This window comes from Bos grunniens, chromosome 9 (genome assembly GCF_055505025.1).
Source record: "Bos grunniens cultivar Pamir isolate PY7600 chromosome 9, Bosgru_T2T1.0, whole genome shotgun sequence".
Lineage (NCBI taxonomy): Eukaryota > Metazoa > Chordata > Mammalia > Artiodactyla > Bovidae > Bos > Bos grunniens.
The window spans coordinates 49215990-49238523 of NC_141173.1; the positions used below are offsets into that span (position 1 = coordinate 49215990).

Below are 22534 nucleotides of genomic sequence, written 5' to 3' on the forward strand. Positions count from 1 at the left end.
AAACAACTAACTACTCAAATTGGTTTACTAAGTGGCTGCCCTAGCTACATCCTCTGCATTCCATGTTCATAGGTGCGTATTAACCAATTAGGTCTAATAAAATTTGTGTTTCTACAAATTAATATCTATCAGTCAAGAAAAGATAGATGCTTTTTGAAAATTTGGGGGGACATATAAAATCTACTTTTTAAAAAGGGAGAAACATTTGTTAGTGAAAGTTGGCATCAAAGAATTTAGCAGAGGAAAGGAACTTAGAGAGTGTGATATTGTGATTTATAATAAGAAAATATGTATTTAGTCTTCATTCCCACTTCTGGCACAGAGCTCCAGAAACTCTTGGAATTTCCCAAATGATAAAAGCAATGGGAACAACTTTTGTTATTATAGTTAGTCTTTTTTCTTCATTTCCTGAAATTACTTCAGAGCCATAAAAGTGAAATGAATGCCTTGTTATTTTTGACAAGCACATTTAAATCACAACTGAGTTTATGTGAAAAGAGGTGATTTGGGGAAATCCCCTAAAGATTGCAGGTGCAGGAGGGGGTTGCTTATTGTCAGGAAAGCAACCTTGTTAAAGGAAAGTAGGAACTTTCAGTCCTGTCCCCCTCTACCCCCTTAACTCTTGGAAGGGAAGAGGGGCTGGAGATAGAGTTCAATCACCTCAAGGCAATGATTCAATCAGTCATGCCTATGTACTGAAGAAGTGAAGTCGCTCAGTCGTGTCCGACTCTTTGCGACCCCATGTACTGTAGCCTACTACTGCTCTCCATCCATGGGATTTTCCAGGCAAGAGTACTGGAGTGGGTTGCCATTTCCTTCTCCAGAGGATTTCCTGACCCAGGGATCGAACCCAGGTCTCCCACACTATAGGCAGACGCGTTACCGTCTGAGCCACCAGGGAAGTCTCAGGAATGCCTATGTACTGAAGCCTCCATAAAAACCTAAAGGAGAGGATCTGGAGAGCTTCCAAATTGAAGAACATGTGACTATGCAAGGAGAGTAGATTTTTCAGATGTGGCATGGAAGCTCCTTTTCCTCTCCCCATATTTTGACCTATGCACTTTTCTATCTGCTTGTTACTGAGTTATATCCTTTCATAATAAACTGGGAATCTGGTAAGAAAAATGTTTCTGTGAGCTGCTCTAGCAAGTTAAACAAACCTGCTGCTGCTGCTGCTAATTCGCTTCAGTCGTGTCCGACTCTGTGCGACCCCACAGACGGAAGCCCACCAGGCTCCCCCGTCCCTGGGATTCTCCAGGCAAGAACACTGGAGTGGGTTGCCATTTCCTTCTCCAATGCATCAAAGTGAAAAGTGAAAGGGAAGTCGCTCAGTCATATCCGACTCTTAGCGACCCCATGGACTGCAGCCTACCAGGCTCCTCCATCCATGGGATTTTCTAGGCAAGAGTACTGGAGTGGGGTGCCATTGCCTTCTCCTAAACAAACCTAAGGGGATTTTAGAAACGTCCAATCTGTAGCCAATGGGTCAGAAGCATAGGTGATAACCTGGATCTGTGGTTGGCATCTGAGGTGGTGGGGGAGGGGGGAGAAAGACGGTCTTATGTTAATAGAACTAAGCCCTTAACCTGTGGAGGCTGATGCTATCTCTGGATAGATAATGTCAAAATTGAGTTGGATTGTAGGACAATGAGTTTGTGGTGTGGGGAACACCCTCCCCTACCCTCCACAAGCACAGCTGAATTGGATGTACAGCCTTTAGGAAACAAATAATGTTTCCTGAATTGATCACAATAAACTGTGGAAAATTCTGAAAGAGATAGGAATACCAGACCACCTGACCTGCCTCTTGAGAAATTTGTATGCAGGTCAGGAAGCAACAGTTAGAACTGGACGTGGAACAACAGACTGGTTCCAAATAGGTAAAGGAGTATGTCAAGGCTGTATATTGTCACCCTGCTTATTTAACTTATATGCAGAGTACATCATGAGAAATGCTGGACTGGAAGAAACACAAGCTGGAATCAAGATTGCTGGGAGAAATATCAATAACCTCAGATATGCAGATGACACCACCCTTACGGCAGAAAGTGAAGAGGAACTCAAAAGCCTCTTGATGAAAGTGAAAGTGGAGAGTGAAAAAGTTGGCTTAAACTCAACATTCAGAAAACGAAGATCATGGCATCCGGTCCCATCACTTCATGGGAAATAGATGGGGAAACAGTGGAAACAGTGTCAGACTTTATTTTTTGGGGCTCCAAAATCACTGCAGATGGTGACTGTAGACATGAAATTAAAAGACACTTACTCCTTGGAAGGAAAGTTATGACCAACCTAGATAGCATATTCAAAAGCAGAGACATTACTTTGCCAACAAAGGTTCGTCTAGTCAAGGCTATGATTTTTCCTGTGGTCATGTATGGATGTGAGAGTTGGACTGTGAAGAAGGCTGAGCGCCGAAGTTTGATGCTTTTGAACTGTGGTTTTGGAGAAGACTCTTGAGAGTCTCTTGGACTGCAAGGAGATCCAACCAGTCCATTCTGAAGGAGATCAGCCCTGGGATTTCTTTGGAAGGAATGATGCTAAAGCTGAAACTCCAGTCCTTTGGCCACCTCATGCAAAGAGTTGACTCACTGGAAAAGACTCTGATGCTGGGAGGGATTGGGGGCAAGAGGAGAAGGGGACGACAGAGGATGAGATGGCTGGATGGCATCACTGACTCGATGAACGTGTGTTTGAGTGAAGTCCGGGAGTTGGTGATGGACAGGGAGGCCTGGCGTGCTGCGATTCATGGGGTCCCAAAGAGTCGGACACGACTGAGCGACTGATCTGATCTGATCTGATCTGATATGAGCCAAAAATAAACAATTATATGAGCCAGTAACACTGGTAAAGTTTGCATTTAAGCAAAATGAGAGAAAATGTTTATAAATAAAAATTTACAAGATTATCTTTGTAGAAGGTATTCATTGTTCCTGATGGATATGCAGTAAAAGTTTCTCAACTTCAGAACTACTCAGTGATAGCTCAGCATCACCCATGTCAATATTTTTTACTTTATGAATTCAATAGTCATAGAAATATATAGAGAGATATATGAAAGAAATAGCAATTCAGATGTATAACTATAAATAACAGTTACATAATGCCTAAAAAGTGTTAGGTACTATTCTAAGCACACTGCATATTTTAATCAATTTAAGCTTCATTAAAAAACCTATGAAGTAGCTCCTATTATCATACTTATTTTACAGGTGAAGAAACTAAGACATAATAAGAATGAATAAATTAGCCAACAAATTGAGAGAGCATGTAAAGATGAACTCCAGGTCTTTAACTCCTGGAGCTGGTATATGCGGTGTAATCTATGCCTTTTATAAAGTAGTATATTTTATATTCCCAAAGATATAGATTCATTTTACAATCTATACATTCTAAAATTTTGGCTGTTTCCTCCTTGATAATTTGAAAACCTGGGAATCTCAGGCCAATATTGGAAATTGTGTTTTGGAGGAGAGTGGGATACAGTTAAGGAGACAGTGTTCTGCACCAGCTGGAGGTTTCTTCCTCGTCTTCTTGAGAAGAAAACTGTAAGGAATAACTGAGGACTGTGTGTGCCTTTCATTGATCTCCCTTAAGTCTTTGATACTGAAAACAAGAGTCAGTTATGGACTTTGAACTAAGATCTAAGTAGAGAAGTTTAGCTATAACATGAACAAAAGTGAACAACTGGGATACTCTCTCGGAAGGTGAGCTAGTAATTTCCAACGGGAATTTAAAAAGAACTTGCACTCTATCTTCTTTTATTTAAAGCCTTTAGGTCTTGTTAGTACTATATTTGAATGAACTATATGCACACTTCAGATCTCATGAAAAAGAATAAAATCATCTTCTTCTTATGGATAAATAAGAGAGACCACAATAGAAAATTGTTTGAGCCATGTCACCCTCTTGGAAAGAAACACCACAGATTAACTTTTCCAAAATAAAAATATTGTTAGAATTCCCCAACATTTAACTGATGTAGTGTTAACAATATCATATGACAAATTAACACACACAGTTATTCAGGCACACAATTTGCAGCCAGTTTATCCTTCACGTTATATCTGGACATTAGTGTCATCATTGTTTAGTTGCTCAACCATGTCCGACTCTTTGTGACCTTATGGACTGTGGCCCTCCAGGCTTCCTCTGTCTGTGGGATTTCCCAGGCAAGTATACTAGAATGGGTTGCCATTTCCTTTTCCAGGGGTCTTCCTAACCCAGGGGTAGAACCCATGTCTCCTGCTTGGCAGGCAGATTCTTTCCCACTAAGTCACCTGGGAAGCCCATGAGTTACATAGCTTAAGGTTAACAATTGCAGTGGTAGACTTTATACATCTTTCTTGAAATTTTATTTTATTTTACTTCTTGCTGCTGCAGCAGTTTCTTTGCTCCTGCTTTTACATTTTCCAGGCTAAAAAATTTGATTTCACATTCTCTGATATAGACTTCAAAGTTCTTGGTTGCTATTTCTTTTTGTGATAGAATGTCCTCCTGAGATTTTACTGCACATCATCTTGCCCCTACCATAGAGGATTCTCTTTGGCAAATCTGAGAAGACTGGAATCTCTTGCTATTAACGCATGTATAACAATGAGTGCCCTGAATCTGCCTCAGAGGAAATCTAGCCAGGCCCAGGCTTCACTCACTTTTAAAGCTTTAAGGCAGGAAAACTTCAAATTCAAAGTTGCTCCAAATTTAGTAAGAGCTATGTTAGTTTAAATTAAACAAACAAAAATCTCTTTGTATGGATATTCCTAATATTTGTTCTTGGAGTAAACCAGACAAGCTGAAAGTTCCATTTATGCCTGTTATTCAACTCTTAAACCATTTCTTTGGAGTTCATCATTAGCCAGTGTTGAGGAATCTCAGAACAATTTCATAAGTCATAAAGTGAAGTCCTATTAAATGTACTGCTACATTTACAAAAAATAAGCTATTTACTTTCTTTTTGAATTGGTTTCTAGACTAACTGAGATCCATATATGAGACAAACGCTTTCTGGGACAAGGTAAGTTTTTAAAAATAACCTCACCATATGTGATCTGCCAGTGTTATAGAATCGAAAAGCATGCTTTCTATGTGAAAGTGTTATTCTGACTTCAACTTAACTTTCATATTCTCATTTTACTTTTGTTCTGATTTTTCACCTACTAATCTTGTTAAAATTACATAATTTTACTGTTTAATATATTTTGAATACAACTTTAATTTTGTTTTCATTTTCCAAAATAGCAGGTTACACATCAGAAAGCAAATATAAAATAATGGATAAATCAATAAAAGAAAGAATGGAAATTCTGTTAAAAAGTGATGGATATTCTCACCTTTCAAACACCAAAATAAGTCAGAGTTAATTACTCTAGAGAAAAGACAATTGATCATCATAGATACTTGTTGGAAGTCTAGAGAAAGCATACTATCTGTCACTGACAAATAGTACAGTGCTACCCACTCCAGGCATAAAGGAAAGGTATTCTTTCCAAGTCTGTGTATTATGAACATGATCAAAATTTTTTATTAAATGAAAAATAAATTCCTACTCTAAATTCCAGTGCTAACTTTATTATATCATTTTATTCCAAAAATCCCAACCAAACAACCACAACCATGCTTACATTCTTTATTACTCAAATATAACACTAGAGCAATTTTCCAAATCCAATTAAATATTTTATTATAGTGAAATCAACATCCATATTGGAAGATTGGACAAACATCTGCTTAATAAACTAACCATGTTATAACAGGCATTTACTATTGGTAGTTATATTTTATGAGATATAATTTGACATCTGAATCTGCATAACCTTCTAGTAGAGATATTCTATCCTAAATTTTATCAAGGCAGTTGACTTATTTCCGGTGCCACCATGTATAAAAGAGCTTAAAAACAAAGTCCAAAGACATGTGTTCAAATTCAGATTCTACTAGATAGTACAGCTTAGTACTAGCGATTTAACCCCCTACATCAATCCCCTTATATATGAGCTAATAATAACTATTTTTCAGTGGACTGTAAGGTTTGAATAGTGTTGAAGTCATAGTAAGAAGTTTTTACTGCTATGAATTGTTTCCTTTAGTTGATTTAGTATTATCTTTTTAGGTAGGCAATGCTTTATTCTGGAAAGAATAGTTCTTAACATCACTAAGGAGAAATATAAATCCCTCTGCTATACACTTGCTAATGGAATTAGTAAGTTACTTAACCTTTATGAGACTCAGGTTCTTCATCTGTAAAGTGGAACTAGTCACCATCTTTACAGATCACTTGTTTTTGTTTTTTTTTTTACATAATTATTTGATTATTTTCAGCATAATCATTATATAATCACTTTTTACATAAGCCTTTGATTATGATGATGATTAAATAAGATCAAATGCGTAAGGCATCTCAGCATAGCATACATGTCAGGTAAAGAACAATGTTTTTTCTCTTATTTTTGCTTTGAAGTTTATTCCCTCATTTCAGCACAAAATAGAAATATCTATTGCTTTAATCAATATTCACAATAACAAACAGTATTTTAGCCATTTGAAACTAATCTCAGAATTTCAATCTGCTTTGAAGATCATCACTATCTATATTACTTTCCTTTAAGACAATTACTTAAAAGCATTTGTCAGATTTTTTTTATCAGAAAATTTATATCAAAGTGACTTCTCTGACTTTTTTATAAACTGACCATGTAACAATAACAACTTCATTTAAAAATCAAAAACCAGGGGACTTCTCTGGCAGCCCAGGGGTTAAGACTCTGTGCTTCCACCTCAGGTGGCACAGGTTCAACCCCTGTTTGGGGAATTTTCAAATGCCATGCAATGTGGACAAGAACAAACAAACAAAAAACATACTTCAAACTCAAATGTAATAAAGAAATTAACTTAAATAATTTAGCAATTACCTGTTTCAAAATGCCTGCTGCCATTTCATGGCTACAGTCAAAGATGACATGGAATTCCTTGCCTCTTTTCATCTCTTTCAGTAAGGGTTTTGCATCCTTTGTATCAGCAGGTAGTTGACGGATCTTAAGTCGAAGATTGTATCTTGATGGAGCTTTGATGAGCTCCTGCAAGCGAATGAGACCTTTAATGAAAAAAAAAAAAAAAGAATGTTAGAGAAAAATCACAGTGGATCACAGAAATCACAAAACACACTACAGTGATGATTTTCTTGACCATGTACATTTCATGACGTGGCCACTGAAATTCCTGCTTCAGAATTCCTAATTGCCAGTTGTTTTTGTTAATGCATCATGTGCTCAGTCATGTCTGACTCTTTGTGACCCTATGGACTCTGCAGACTCCTTTGTCCATGAGATTTCCCAGGCAAGAATACTGGAGTGGGTTGTCATTTCCTCCTCCAAAGGATCTTCCTGATCCAAGGATCAAACCTGCTTGTCCTGATGCTCCTGCATTGCAGATTCTTTACCCTCTGAGCCATCAGGGAAGCCCCATTTTTGTTAATATTACTTCTCAAAATCTTAGGGTATATCTTAAAGAATGAAAGACATACATGACTATTAGTTAAATGTAAACAATTTAAATACACAAAAGACTATAGAATAAAATGGTCTCTCTTTGTACCCTAATTCTACTCCCAGTGGGTTGTCATGGTTGATGGCTTAAAATATTATCTTCCATATATTTTCTTATGTATTTGCATATATATATATAGAGAGAGGGCTTTATTTTACATTAATAGTTGTTTTGTGAGAATGTCTTACAGGTTATTATGTCAGTGACTACTGTTCTATTTTGTCTAATTAATTAAACACTGTTTTTTAGTAGATATACTTAATGCAGTTATTCTCTGTTATTAAAAACTTCGATGGCTTCTTTTTTATTTATTTATTTTTTTACAAGTAGTGGTCTAGTAATTTGGTGTATATGTATAACTTTGTTTAGAAACAGGAATAAAAAGTATCTTATTATGACTTCCCTGGTGGCTCAGACAGTAAATCATCTGCATGTAATGCGGGAGGCCCGGGTTCCATCCCTGGGTCGGGAAGATCCCCTGGAGAAGGAAATGGCAACCCACTCCAGTACTCTTGCCTGGAAAATCCCATGGATGCAGGAGCATGGTAGGCTACAGTTCATGGGGTCACAAAGAGTCAGACATGCCTGAGAGACTTCACTTTCTATTATGACAAAAATATACTGTATATTAAAATAATGTAAGAGATATAAAGAATAAAATCTAAATTTTGGAATTTTTTCATTCAGTTTTTAATTAAATAATACATCCTCTTAGATATACAATGCTATATACATGTTAACATGTTTCAACATAGTTAATAAAATTAATATGACTAATTTTAAATATTTTCATCCTTAGGACATGAAAGATAAAAAATATATAAATTCATAAATATACCTAATAACTTTTGATTTTAAAGTATTGTCCCATAAAATTTACTTTATTGTAAGTTAGTTTAGAATTTTGATATTTAAAATTCTGCAAATAATATTTGCATAAATTACACAATATAATTATCTTGTTTTACAAGTTTAAGTATTTACTAACAATAGTAAAATAAATACTATATAATTAATTGACATCAAATGTACCCACTGAACATAATATAATTCAGTGTAGGGAATCATGTATGTAACGAGTACAGGTGTTAACACTGAATTGTACAAAGGTGAAAACGAATATTTGAGTTTATAACACATGCTTAATTGTATTAGTGTTTATTAGTGGACTTATAAAATTCTCTAAAATGTGTATAAAATGCTATGCATTTCTTTGCACATAAGGTTACTTCACAACTAAGTTATAATACAAATTTAAAGGATAGTAATATTGTTTTGGGTTTCCCAGGTGGGATAGTGGTAAAGAATCCACTTGCCAGTGCAAGAGATGCAAGAGACACGAGTTTGATCCCTGGGTCAGGAAGATCCTCTGGAATAGAAAATGACAACCCACACCAGTATTCTTGCCTGGAAAATTCGATGGACAGAAGAGCCTGGTGGGCTACGGTCCATGGGGCCGAAAAGAATCAGACACAATTGAGCGACTGAGCACACACACACAGAGTAACATTGTTTAACAACTTTTTATAAATAGAATAGACTTGCTCTAAGGCAGTGACTTCCAAACTTTGGAATGAATGACAGTAATCTGTGAAGCTGAGTACAATCTAAATAACAAAGTCAGAATCTTCAGGGGATACAACTCATGCATGAGGATTTTTAATAATCGCTCCAGATGATTTTCTTGGTTATCAAAGAGTGTGGTCAATTTCCAAAGTTAGATCCAATTTTTGGTGTCTTTTGAGAGCCACCCTTTGAACCACTTTGGCAGAGCAATTTAATAGAATATAAGTATTTTATATTAACTAGTAGCATAAGACAATAAAATAATTTAAAAATGATTTCCAACTAGGCAGAATGAGTTAGAAAACTATAAATACAACTGAGTGTAGGAATAAGAGAGAGAAAGAAAAAAAATTCATTCCTCATGCATCAAATAAATGTTTATTGGATTACTTCTAAAATATTCTTAGTTCTACATTTCTATTATTCTCGTTATTTATATAAACACAGACAGATCTAATACCAACATTAGGTGAATAAAGAAAAGAAAGCTACCCTTCGCTAACTTATCTCACAAGATTTTGAGTGAGTCAAATGTAAATTTGGGATATTTAGTCTATCAGAGTAGGAATACCCTGAGAGTTGAGTGTGAATCTCAGTTCAAAAAATCTATATGTGAATCTTTATGCAAGATATCCAAGATTTGTTTTGCTTTCCTCTTCTCTACTAGAGGGTAAAACCATATAACCTATATCAATATATAAATTAATACATAAAACACCAAAGGGGAACCGGCTTATATTAGACTTTCAATAAGTAGTGGGTTTTTATTATTGTTATCTGGGCTAAGAAGGAAAGAATATAGTTATTTTTTAAATGTGCTGGTTACTAATCTATTCTTAGAAGTTATTTTGACACTGATATAGACTGAAAACCTAACAACATCAAAATATCAATCAAAATTGTTGAGATAAACTCATTATCAAAGAAAAAGCAGCTATACAGTTAGAGATTAGCTCAACAGTTCTGAATTGAAAAAGCTCAACTGACTTGGAAGTAGAAATTTTCAGAAGTATTAAATCCACAAATAGCATCTGTAGGGCTCACCTTAAGTATAAATAGTGCCAACTATTTTCAAGTGTCTTGAGAACTCATGTGGCTAGGCCACTGAGCCACCAGGTACAATGAATGTTTACTTCTCTTCACACATATACATCCCTGCTAGCATGAATGTAACAGATTTCAGTTTGCCAGCTTCCCTGAAGAATAATATTCAAGAGATAATTTTTTTAAAAAAATAGCTGTTGCTAGTAGGACTTGCCATCTCCTTCTTAAATTCAAGAGAATTATTGTCTTCATTTATATATACAACATGTATTTACTGCATGTCTACTATGTGCAAGACATTGTTTCATGGATAAATATAATGATTAGATTAATAGTATTTATTCAGTCTTTAACCACATGACATACAGTTTGAGATACAGTTGAGATACAGAGATTTAACCACATGAGATACAGTTCTATAATGCTTTTCACAATCAGTTTTTGGAATAAAAATGGTTCAACATTTTAATCAAAGAGAAGAAATCCAGAGAGTTGTCTGAATACTGAAAGAAGAATCGCGATTTTTATTTATTTTTTTTTCTAATTTTATTTTATTTTTAAACTTTACATAATTGTATTAGTTTTGCCAAATATCAAAATGAATCCGCCACAGGTATACATGTGTTCCCCATCCTGAACCCTCCGCTTTCCATCATCTCCTGAATAGGTGCGTAGAGATCTCTCTTGGCTTCTAAGATTTCATTACTCTGCCCAGTGCTATTGTTTCTCTTTTATCCATATCTCCATTCTAGATCCTCTGCCTTCCTTACTATTTGACATTTAGGTACAAACTCCTCTGTGAATTCTATTATTCAGAACACCTTGAAAGAATAAGAGAGTTGACAAAATGGGAGATGTATTCAAGACATCTGAAGAGTGGATTTTTACTTGGGAACTTAATATGAATTATTTGATGGCATCCCTCTAAGTTAATATACATAGATGAGCTTTTTATTGAAAGGAAAAGGGGCTTAAACAATAGGAATGTCTTTTAATTAAAATACTGGTCATGTATTTTCTGCTGTGGATCCCTATTGATCTTCCTACCTCCACCAGCATTCCTATACAACATATCACAGTCTAAAACTGCCAATTTCAGAAAGGATTACCTTAATCAATCCATCATACACAAGTTAATACTATTTTGTTGTAAAACAAAAGAGTTCCCTATTTAGGAAAAAAGTAAGCTCTTCAAAATAATTGGGATAGTTTATACGTGATAAGACAGCACAGTAATGCTCAAAATTCTCCAAGCCAGGCTTCAACAGTACATGAACTGAAAAGTTCCAGATGCTCAAGCTGGATTTAGAAAAGGCAGAGGAACCAGGGATCAAATCGCCAACCTCTGCTGAATCATCGAAAAAGCAAGAGAGTTCCAGAAAAGCATCTACTTCTGCTTTATTGACTACACCAAAACCTTTGACTGTGTGGATCACAATAAACTGCAGAAAATTCTTAAGGAGAAGGGAATACCAGACCACCTTACCTGCCTCCTGAGAAATCTGTACGCAGGTCAGGAAGCAACAGTTAGTACTGGACATGGAAAAAACAGACTGGTTCCAAATAGAAAAAGGAGTACGTCAAGCCTGTATATTGTCACCCTGCTTATTTAACTTCTCTGCAGAGTACATCATGAGAAACGCTGGGCTGGATGAAGCACAAGTTGGAATCAAGATTGCTGGGAGAAATATCAGTAACCTCAGATATGCAGATGATATCACCCTTATGGCAGAAAGTGAAGAAGAACTAAACAGCCTCTTGATGAAAGTGAAAGAAGAGAGTGGAAAAGCTGGCTTAAAACCCAGCATTCAGAAAACAAAGATCATCGCATCAGGTCCCATCACTTCATGGCAAATAGATGGGGAAACAATGGAAACAGTGAGAGACTTTATATTTCTGGGCTCCAAAATCACTGCAGATGGTGACTGCAGCCATGAAATTAAAAGACGCTTACTCCTTGGAAGGAAAGCTATGACCAACGTAGACAGCATACTAAAAAGCAGAGATGTTATTTTGCCAACAAAGGTCCATCTAATCAAAGCTATGGTTTTTCCAGTAGTCATGCATAGATGTGAGAGATGGACCATAAAGAAAGCTGAGAACCAAAGAATTGATGCTTTTGAACAGTGGTGTTGGAGAAGACTCTTGAGAATCCTTTGGACTGCAAGGAGATCCAACCAGTCCATCCTAAAGGAAATCACTCCTGAATATTCATTGGAAGAACTGATGCTGAAGCTGAAGCTCCAGTACTTTGGCCACCTGATGTGAAGAACTGACTCCTTAGAAAAGACCCTGATGTTGGGAAAAATTGAAGGCAGGAGGAGAAGGGGACGACAGAGGATGAGATGGTTAGATGGCATCACCAACTCAATCAACATAAGTTTGAGTAAGCTCTGGGAGTTGGTGATGGACCGAGAATCCTGGCATGCTGCAATCCATGGGGTCGCAAAGAGCTGGACATGACTTGAGTGACTGAACTGAACTGATATGTGGTCCTGGCTTCCCGTGTGGCTCAGTGGTAAAGAACTGCCTGCCAAGCATGAGATGTGAGTTCAATCCCTGGATTGGAAGTATCCCTGGCAACCCACTCCAGTATTCCTTCCTGGGAAATCCCATGGACAGAGGAGGTTGGTGGGCAACAGTCCATGGGGTCACAAAGAGTCAGACAGGACTTATTGACTAAACAACAACATATGTGATCCTGGCCTAGGGTGCTCTGTTCAGAAGAGAAATAAAAGGGCCCAGCTACTAGATAAAATAAAAGGGCAAAATCTACTTTGTTTAAAATATGGTTAACACAAATAATTTCCAAACAACAGTTTTCATAAATGTAGTTTACTTTAACAAATTTGGCACCTGGTTCAGTTATTTTATGGGAGGGTAGAATTGCAACGCTTTAAAACAGTCTTTTAATTAAAATATCCCCTTTTCCCTAATGTAATTAGTTGATGTAATGATAATAAAATAGAAACAATTTGCACAGATGGGTTCCTGAAAATCTTCTAACAAAGAAGAGCACCACATTGCAATTATCCCTTTATTTTGGTAGATGAGTAACATTCTATCCCCTCTAATTCCTTCACTGAGAGTACATTTTTTAAAGCTTTTTCTACTTTCAGCTATTTCACAGTACTTAAAATCAAGGTTTATCTTAAGCTTACAGGGGACAGAGGTTTGAGATGCTCTTTTCAGAAGTTGCCATCAATTTAATTCTTAAGGAGAATCCAGAAGGAGCATTTATGCACACTCCAGCTGGCACTTGCTTCTAATGACATCAATCACATCCCTTCCCTGCAGGTCCAGCCTCCCTCAGCCCCAGGAAGGGAGTCCCAAGTTTCCGCCTGGACTGACGTATCCATTTCAGTAGCCACACAGACTAGAGCTTTGCCACCTGGCTTATTCATCACGCCTATTTATCATCTCAGTGAATGTGGTCTGTGTATAGGCCAGACTCCCCTCACCCAAAATGCACTGCATAGAAATGATTCATCTATGTCCAATCACCACTAATGTGTTTTTCAGTGGGGAAAAGACCATTTATGGAAAGGCCAAGTGTAACATTTCAGGGAGTTATTGTTATTGAATGTTTTGTGGGTGCTACAGACTGTTTAAAAAAAAAAACTAAATAGAATATGTAAACCAGATGTGGACCTTGTAACGTATGTTAATGTTGTAAGTATAAAAGAAGGAAGCCAATCATTGTAAGAAAATCATAAATGACTTTGACAGGAGAGGTAGATTGACACTGAAAAAAACACTGTCTCCAAATTTTTGTCAGCCCTTCCCTCCTTGGGAGTGAGGTGAATTTGTTCAGCTCAGAGACTCTAGAAAATAAGGAAAAGGGTGGTCTAGAAAAACAGGGGGGTCTTGAAAAGATGAGAGGAAACTTCAAGTGTGGTTTTCATCTTCTTAAAAAAGGGAGAGAGCACTATGGAAGCAAAATTAGAGCTCTGGTTTCCTGGAGGAAAAACTCTTAAATCCTAACACTAACTTTACAGGGGCTTCCTGGTAGCTCAGACAGTAAAGAATCTGTCTTCAATACAGGAGATCTGGATTCAATTCCTGGGTCAGGAATAAGAACAAGTTCAGTCCCTGGGTTGGGAACATCCCCTGGAAAAGGGAATGGCTACCCACTCCAGTACTCTTTCCTGCAGAATTCCATGCACACAGGAGCCTGGTGGGGTCCATGGGGTCGCAAAGAGTCACACACGACTGAGGGACTAACACTTTCACTTCGCTTTCACTTTCAACCATACAGACAGCTATTTACTTCTCTCTTTTTGAAATTTGCTATATTTTTAAAGAATGACAGAGCTGATGTACAAGCATCTTGCACAGCTCAATACCAGAAAAACAAACAACCCGATCAAAAAGTGGCAGAAGATCTAAACAGACATTTCTCCAAAGGAGACATACAGATGGCTAATAAACACATGAAACTATGTTCAACATCATTCGTTATTAGAGAAATGCAAATCAAAATGACAATGAGGTATCACCTCACACCAGTCAAAATGGCCAGCATCAAAAAATCTACGAAGAATAAATGCTGAAGAGGGTATGGAGAAAAAGGAATCCTCTTGCACTGTTGGTAGGAATGTAAATTGATACAGCCATTATGAAGAACAATATGGAGATTCCTTAAAAAACTAGGAATAAAACTACCATTTGAGCCAGCAGTCCAACTACTGGGCATATACCCTGAGGAAAACATAACTGAAAAAGACACATGTACCCCAATGTTCATTGCAGCACTGTTTACAACAGCCAGGACATGGAAGCAACCTAGATGTCCATCAACAATGACTAGATAAAGATGGTAGACATATACAATGGAATGTTACTCAGTCGTAAAAAGGAATGCATTTGAGTCAGTTCCAATAGGTGGATGAACCTAGAGCCTATTACACAGAGTTAAGTAAGTCAGAAAGACAAAAACAAGTATCATATATGAATGCATATGTATGAAATCTAGAAAGATAGAACTAATGAGCCTATTTTCAGGGCAGCAGTGAAGATGCAAACATAGAGAACAGACTTGTGGACACAGTTGGGGAAGGAGAAGGAGGGACAAATTGGGAGAGTAGCACTGAAAAGTATAGTTTCAATGTAAAATCAATAGCCAGTGGGAATTTGGCGTATGACTCAGGATGCTCAAACCCATGCTCAGTGAAAATCCAGAAGGGTAGGATGGAGTGGGAAAATGAAAGAGAGGTTCAAGAGGGAGGGAATGTGTGTAAACCTATGGCTGATTCATGTTGATGTATGGCAGAAACCAACACAACATTATAAAGAAACTATTCTCCAATTTAAAAATAAATAAAATTTTAAAATATTAATTAAAAAGAGTGACAGAGCCTTATAATTCAAGACTGAAAATATGTAAAAACACTTTTGCTTGATGTACTAGAAACCAACTGGTAAATGGTTTCAATTTACATTCCAGAGTCAATTGATTATCAGTGGCTACCTTGAGCAGTGTGTTGAGAAGGTGCACGAGACCACTTCTGTGATCAGGGACATGTATCAGGAAGGGATATGAACCTTAGTGGTGGGGTAGGCAGGCATGGTGGCATCATGCATCAGTCTTCCCTACATTACAATCTCTTTATTTATTAGTGTCATCAAATCCTATCCATGATATTGTTTTATGAATGGCAAAAACTTTCTATGCTTCAGAATGGAAAATAATACACGGCAGATCATACATTTTAGGCACCACACTCTCTACTGAAGCCAGGCCTCTTACGGTTCAACCCTGAACCAGGTATTCAAATGTGTAGAATCCAAATAGTAATTCTGATACTTACAGTCCCATAAACACATTTAAGAATTTTGTAAATACATTGCCAGAAGCAACTCATTAAAATGCTATATTGTTTCTCTACTGAAACCTCCAAATCCTGAAAACTCACTTTGACATATATAAGTGTGCACTTGTGTATAAGCACACACAGATATACATGCATACACACACGAAGTTCAATTCAGTTCAGTCACTTAGTTGTGCCAACTCTTTATGACCCCATGGACTGCAGCATGCCAGGCCTCCCTGCTCATCACCAACTCCCAGAGTTCACCCAAACTCATGTCCACTGAATTGGTGATGTCATCCAACCATCTCTTTCTCTGTCATCCCCTTCTTCTCCTGCCTTCAATCTTTCCCAGCATCAGGGTCTTTTCAAATGAGTCAGCTCATCGCATCAGGTGGCCAAAGTATTAGAGTTTCAGCTTCAACATCAGTCCTTCCAAAGAATATTCAGGACTGATCTCCTTTAGGATGGACTGTTTGGATCTCTCTGCAGTCCAAGGGACTCTCAAGAGTTTTCTCCAACACCACAGTTAAAAAGCATCAACTCTTCAGTACTCAGCTTTCTTTATCGTCCAAGTCTCACATCCATACATGACTACTGGAAAAACCATAGCCTTGACTAGCAAAAACAAGACTGTGAGCTGACTGTGGCTCAGATCATGAACTCCTTATTGCCAAATTCAGAATTAAATTGAAGAAAGTGGAGAAAACCACTAGACCATTCAGGTATGACCTAAATTAAATCCCTTATGATTATACAGTGGAAGTGAGAAATCGATTTAAGGGACTAGATCTGATAGAACAGAGTGCCTGATGAACTATGGACAGAGGTTCGTGACACTGTACAGGAGACAGGAATCAAGACAATCCCCAAGGAAAAGAAATGCAAAAAAGCAAAATGGCTGTCTGAGGAGGCCTTACAAATAGCTGTGAAAAGAAGGGAAGCAAAAAGCAATGGAGAAAAGGAAAGATATACCCATCTGAATGCAGAGTTCCAAGGAACAGCAAGGAGAGATAAGAAAGCCTTCCTCAGTGCTGAATGCAAAGAAATAGAGGAAAACAACAGAATGGAAAAGACTAGAGATCTCTTCAAGAAAATTAGCAATACCAAGGGAACATTTCATGCAAAGATGGGATCAATAAAGGGCAGAAATGGTAGGGACCTAATAGAAGCAGAAGATATTAAGAAAAGGTGGCAAGAATACACAGAAGAACTGTACAGAAACGATCTTCACAACTCAGATAATCACAATGGTGTGATCACTCACCTAGAGCCAGACATCCTGGAATGTGAAGTCAAGTGGGCCTTAGGAAGCATCACTATGAACAAAGCTAGTGGAGGTGATGGAATTCCAGTTGAGCTACTTCAAATCCTGAAAGATGATGTTGTGAAAGTGCTGCACTCAATATGCCAGCAAATTTGGGAAACACAGCAGTGGCCACAGGACTGGAAAAGGTCAGTTTTCATCCCAATCCAAAAGAAAGGCAATGCGAAAGAATGCTAAAACTACTGCACAATTGAACTCATCTCACAAGTTAGTAAAGTAATGCTCAAAATTCTCCAAGCCAGGCCTTAGCAATATGTGAACTGTGAACTTCCAGATGTTCAAGCTGATTTTAGAAAAGGCAGAGGAACCAGAGATCAAATTGCCAACATCTGCTGGATCATCGAAAAAACAAGAGAGTTCCAGAAAAACATCTATTTCTGCTTTATTGACTATGCCAAAGCCTTTGATTGTGTGGATCACAATAAACTGTGGGAAATTCTGAAAGAGATGGGAATACCAGACCACCAGACCTGCCTCTTGAGAAACCAGTATGCAGGTCAGGAAGCAACAGTTAGAACTGGACATGTAACAACAGACTGGTTCCAAATAGGAAAGGAGTACATCAAGGCTGTATATTGTCACCCTGCTTATTTAACTTATATGCAGTGTACATCATGAGAAACGCTGGGCTGGAAGAAGCACAAGCAGGAATCAAGAATGCTGGGAGTAATATCAATAACCTCAGATATGTAGATGATACCACCCTTATGGCAGAAAGTGAAGAAGAACTAAAGAGCCTCTTGATGAAAGTGAAAGAGGAGAGTGAAAAAGTTGGCTTAAAGCTCAACATTCAGAAAATGAAGATCATGGCATCTGGTCCCATCACTTCATGGGAAATAGATGGGGAAACAGTGGAAACAGTGGCTGACTTTATTTTTCTGGGCTCCAAAATCACTTCAGATCGTGATTGCAGCCATGAAATTAAAAGATGCTTACTCCTTGAAAGGAAAGTTATGACCAACCTAGACAGCATATTAAATAGCAGAGACATTACTTTGTCAACAAAGGTCTGTCTAGTCAAGGCTGTGGTTTTTCCAGTGGTCATGTATGGATGTGAAAGTTGGACTATGAAGAAAGCTGAGTGCCAAAGAATTGATGCTTTTGAAGTGTGGTGTTGGAGAAGACTCTTGAGAGTCCCTTGGACTGCAAGGAGATCCAACTAGTCCATCCTAAAGAAGATCAGTCCTGGGTGTTCATTGGAAGGACTTATGTTGAAGCTGAAACTCCAATACTTTGGTTCCCTGATGCAAAGAGCTGACTCCTTTGAAAAGACCCTGATGCTGTGAAAGATTGAGGGCAGGAGGAGAAGGGGATGACAGAGGATAAGATGGTTGGATGGCATCACTGACTCAATGGATATGGGTTTCGATGGTCTCCAGGAGTTGGTGATGGACAGGGAGACCTGGAATGCTGCAGTTCATGGGATCAAAAAGAGTAGGATACAACTGAGCAACTGAAGTGAACTCAACTGACTAGATGGACCTTTGCTGGCAAAGTAATGTCTCTGCTTTTTAATATGCTGTCTAGGTTGGTCATAACTTTTCTTCCAAGGAATAAGCGTCTTTTAATTTCATGGCTGCAGTTACCATCTGCAGTGGTTTTGGAGGGCCCCAAAACAAAGTCTGCCACTGTTTCCCCATCTATTTGCCATGAAAAGACCCTGATGCTGGGGAAGATTGAAGGTAGAAGGAGATGTGGACTACAGAGGATGAGATGGTTGAATGGCATCACCGACTCAATGGACATGAGTTTGAGTAAACTGTGGGACGTGGTGATGGACAGGGAGGCCTGGCATGCTGCAGTCCATGGTGTTGCAAAGAGCCAGACATGACTGAGTGACTGAACTGAATTGTTTCCCTGGAAATCTAATTTGTCTCTGTCCTGATGTATCCTCCAAGGAGTATCTGGCGATGATGTTTTTTTTCTTTATGTTCAGCTCCCATTTGTAAAGCTCATAACACAAAGGCTCATAAAACATTAATCTAGCAAAGCAGAGGCCCAGGAAGGCCTAAGTGGTAAATCACTAGCTAGAATACCCTGAATATCCTTTAGCAGATAGGCTTGAAGAAAGGTTGGAACCATTTCAAACACTTTTGAAACCCTTTCATAGGTTTAACATTTATTTATTTATTTGATTGCACTGGATCTTTGGTTGCGGCCTGTGAACTCCTAGTTGCAGCATGTGGGATTCAGTTCCTCAACCAGGAACTGAATCCAGGCCCCCCTCATTGGTTGCATGAAGACTTAGCCACTGGACTACCAGGAAAGTCCCCCATAGGTCAATCTTATATGTGACATCATGATGCCAAATTTCTGAACTGTATTGTGGCATGGAAGTCTGCATCAAGCAGACATGGGTTGAATCTTACATCATTAACTTTCTACTGAATGACTGTGGACAAAGATATTTAAATTTTTTAAACATGCAATTTTTCATCTGTGAAAATGAGATTATAGTAATTATAATCATATTAAAAAATCAAATGAGCTAATGAACAGAGATCACTTATCACTGTGCCTGTAGCATGTTAACACTTCTCACTGGTTTCTGGTAACCACTTTCTTGGAGCTCAGAGATTCCTGCTACATGTGTGCCTCAACAGGCCATCTTTGCACTCAAAACTGTGCCTGTTATGTTGTGAGTGGTGTCTATCAAAATCTCTTCATTTCAAGCATGTAAGGGAAGTTTGCTTCCTGCTAGGAACCTAATTAATACTCCATCTATATGCTGATGATTTCTAAATTTATATCTCTTACCATTTCCTTGAATTCTAGACTCCTAAATTCACTTTCCTATTTGACAACTGCATAATAAAAATATTAACATTACCCACAGAGAGGTCTGGCCTTTGCAATTAGCTCCTGGGTGGTAATCTCTAAGCCCCAAGAAGAGTATCTTTGTTTATCCAGAGGACTTGAGCCACACAGGATATATAACAATGTAATTAATTTATCTTAAGGCCTTTGGGTCATGAGGTATCAGCAAACCCCTAGAAAGGCTGGAGACCTACAGGTCAGTCAAGCAGGTTGTTGGCCATGTATACATGACCAAACCCCAATAAAAACTCTGGACATCAAGTGTGAGCTTTCTTGGTTGGCATGACTCCATGACTATTACCACTCATTGTTTCCTGGAAAAGTTAAGACTCCCTACAAAACTGTTGTTGGGAGAAGACAACTGGAACCTGAAGGTAGACCTTTTGTGGACTCTGCCCCATTTGCCTCTTCTCTTAGCTGATCTTATTCTGTATCCTTGTCATAAACTGTAATGGTGAGTATAACAGCTTTTGGTCATTCTGTGAGTTCTAGTGAATTATCAAACCTGAGGGTAATCTTGGGGACTCCTAAAACGGCACTTGGTATCAGAAGTGAAGATGATCTTGTAGACCCTCAAACTTTGAAACTGATGTTAAAGGTAAGGGTGTTCTTAGAGACTCCTGAAGGAAGCAAAATCTCTACCTTTATGTATACTGCTGCTACTGCTGCTAAGTCGCTTCAGTCGTGTCTGACTCTGTGTTACCCCAGAGACAGCAGCCCACCAGGCTCCCCTGTCCTTGAGATTCTCCAGGCAAGAACACTGGAGTGGGTTGCCATTTCCTCCTCCAATGCATGAAAGTGAAAAGTGAAAGTGAAGTCGTTCAGTCGTGTCCGACTCCTAGCGACCCCATGGACTGCAGCCTACCAGGCTCCTCCGTCCATGGGATTCTCCAGGCAAGAGTACTGGAGTGGGTTGCCATTTTCCTTCTCCAAACTTGATGTATAGTAAATACTAAAAAACATTCCAAACTTGGTTCTTCATCTCTTCCATCTCTAAAACTGTTCGTCCTCCAATTGTCTCCACTTATGATGATGGCAACTCTTTATCATTCCAATTACATAGGACAAAAACCTTGATGTCATCCTAATCCTTTCTTTCTAGCACACCTCACATTCAATTTATTAGATATCTTATCAAGTTGACCATATAATATATATAAAAAGCTGTTAACTCTTACTATTTCTAATAGACTGAATTGAGCTATTGTCTATCAAATGGATTATTATAAAATAAATGGCAGTTCCCTTATATATTTATATATCTAGGTTTAGCCAGTAGCGATTCATACCCTATGATATGTATTTAATAAATCTTGTGACTGACTTATGAATTTTAGTTAATATAGAACAATTTTAGTTAGCACAGCTGTGGATACTATGAGGGTAGGTAAGAGGAAATACTCTCAGAGGCCACTGAAATTTGAAGTCCTAAGGCTTGACTCAATACTTAAAGGATTCTAAAGCATGAGGCAAATGATATCAGTGGCTTGTGATCCTCCAGGCAAGTAAAGGGAAATATTATACCTCTACACAACCAGTTCATCTAGAGAAAATTGTTTCAATAAGAGTAGAGAAAGCACAATGTAATCCTACTTGAGTCTCAGAGCTATACACAGAAGTCTCAAGTTCAAAATGGGGGACACAATTATCAAGGGATAATGGGGACAAAGTGGACAGAGAATGCCAGAACCCCTACCATGGGCTTGAGGCTAGATCTAAGCTGTAAGACAAGCTCCATCACACCCACAGGGCTTCTACCTGGTAACAGCCTATCTTAGAAAATGGACTGAACTGAAGTGTTATATGTAGTGTATCACTGCTCCCTGGAAGGTAGGGGCTGCAGCCTATTACTCTTTTAGCTGATGCCAGAATATGTTTTTCCTATTTCTTCTTTTGCTGCTAGGAGAAAAAGCAATTATGTCATTATTAAAAGGCAAACAGTGCTTTTGACCACATCAAAACTAAAACCCTTTGGTCTCTAAAGCCTTTTGGTATAAGTTCAATATGTGCAAAGGTCAATTTTCTATTTGGAATGTTCCAGTTTGTGGAAGCCAATAGAATTAATGTTGCATTTTCATTCTTTCTTACTGCTATTAGAATTTGTTTGCACCAGTTCATGAGAACATAAGCACCTTAGAGGCTGATTTCCAGCAACGGTAGCAAGTGCTGTGCTCACTAGCAGGTACAAGAGTCATGATAAGTGGCTTTGTCCTAGGCTCACCGAGCTCTAGATCTATCCTATCATTTAATTTTTCTTTTTCCTCTTCATATGCCTGCTGCATGTGGGTCTCTGCCTGGTGTAACGAGATAGGGCAGGTAAAAAGCTGGACAGTTTAATGAGAAGGCCGTTGTATTTGTCAGGAGTCTTTTGGTAATATATGCAGATCTAATTCACACTATACTGAGCAAAAATGAGACTTAACTG

General features: G+C 38.1%; 1 protein-coding gene across 13 annotated transcripts in view; it reads right to left on the reverse strand.

Annotated features, from left to right (window-relative positions):
• GRIK2 (glutamate ionotropic receptor kainate type subunit 2) overlaps window positions 1-22534 on the reverse strand; it is a 741992-nt gene that overhangs the window by 390679 nt on the left and 328779 nt on the right. For all 13 annotated transcript variants that reach the window (XR_015132343.1, XR_015132345.1, XR_015132344.1 and 10 more), the window contains one exon: window positions 6909-7090. Coding sequence is in view for 10 of the 13 variants with exons in the window: in XM_086316368.1 (XP_086172494.1) it covers window positions 6909-7090 (182 nt within the window). In the remaining 3 variants the exon portion in view is untranslated. The remainder of the gene's footprint in view (window positions 1-6908; window positions 7091-22534) is intronic.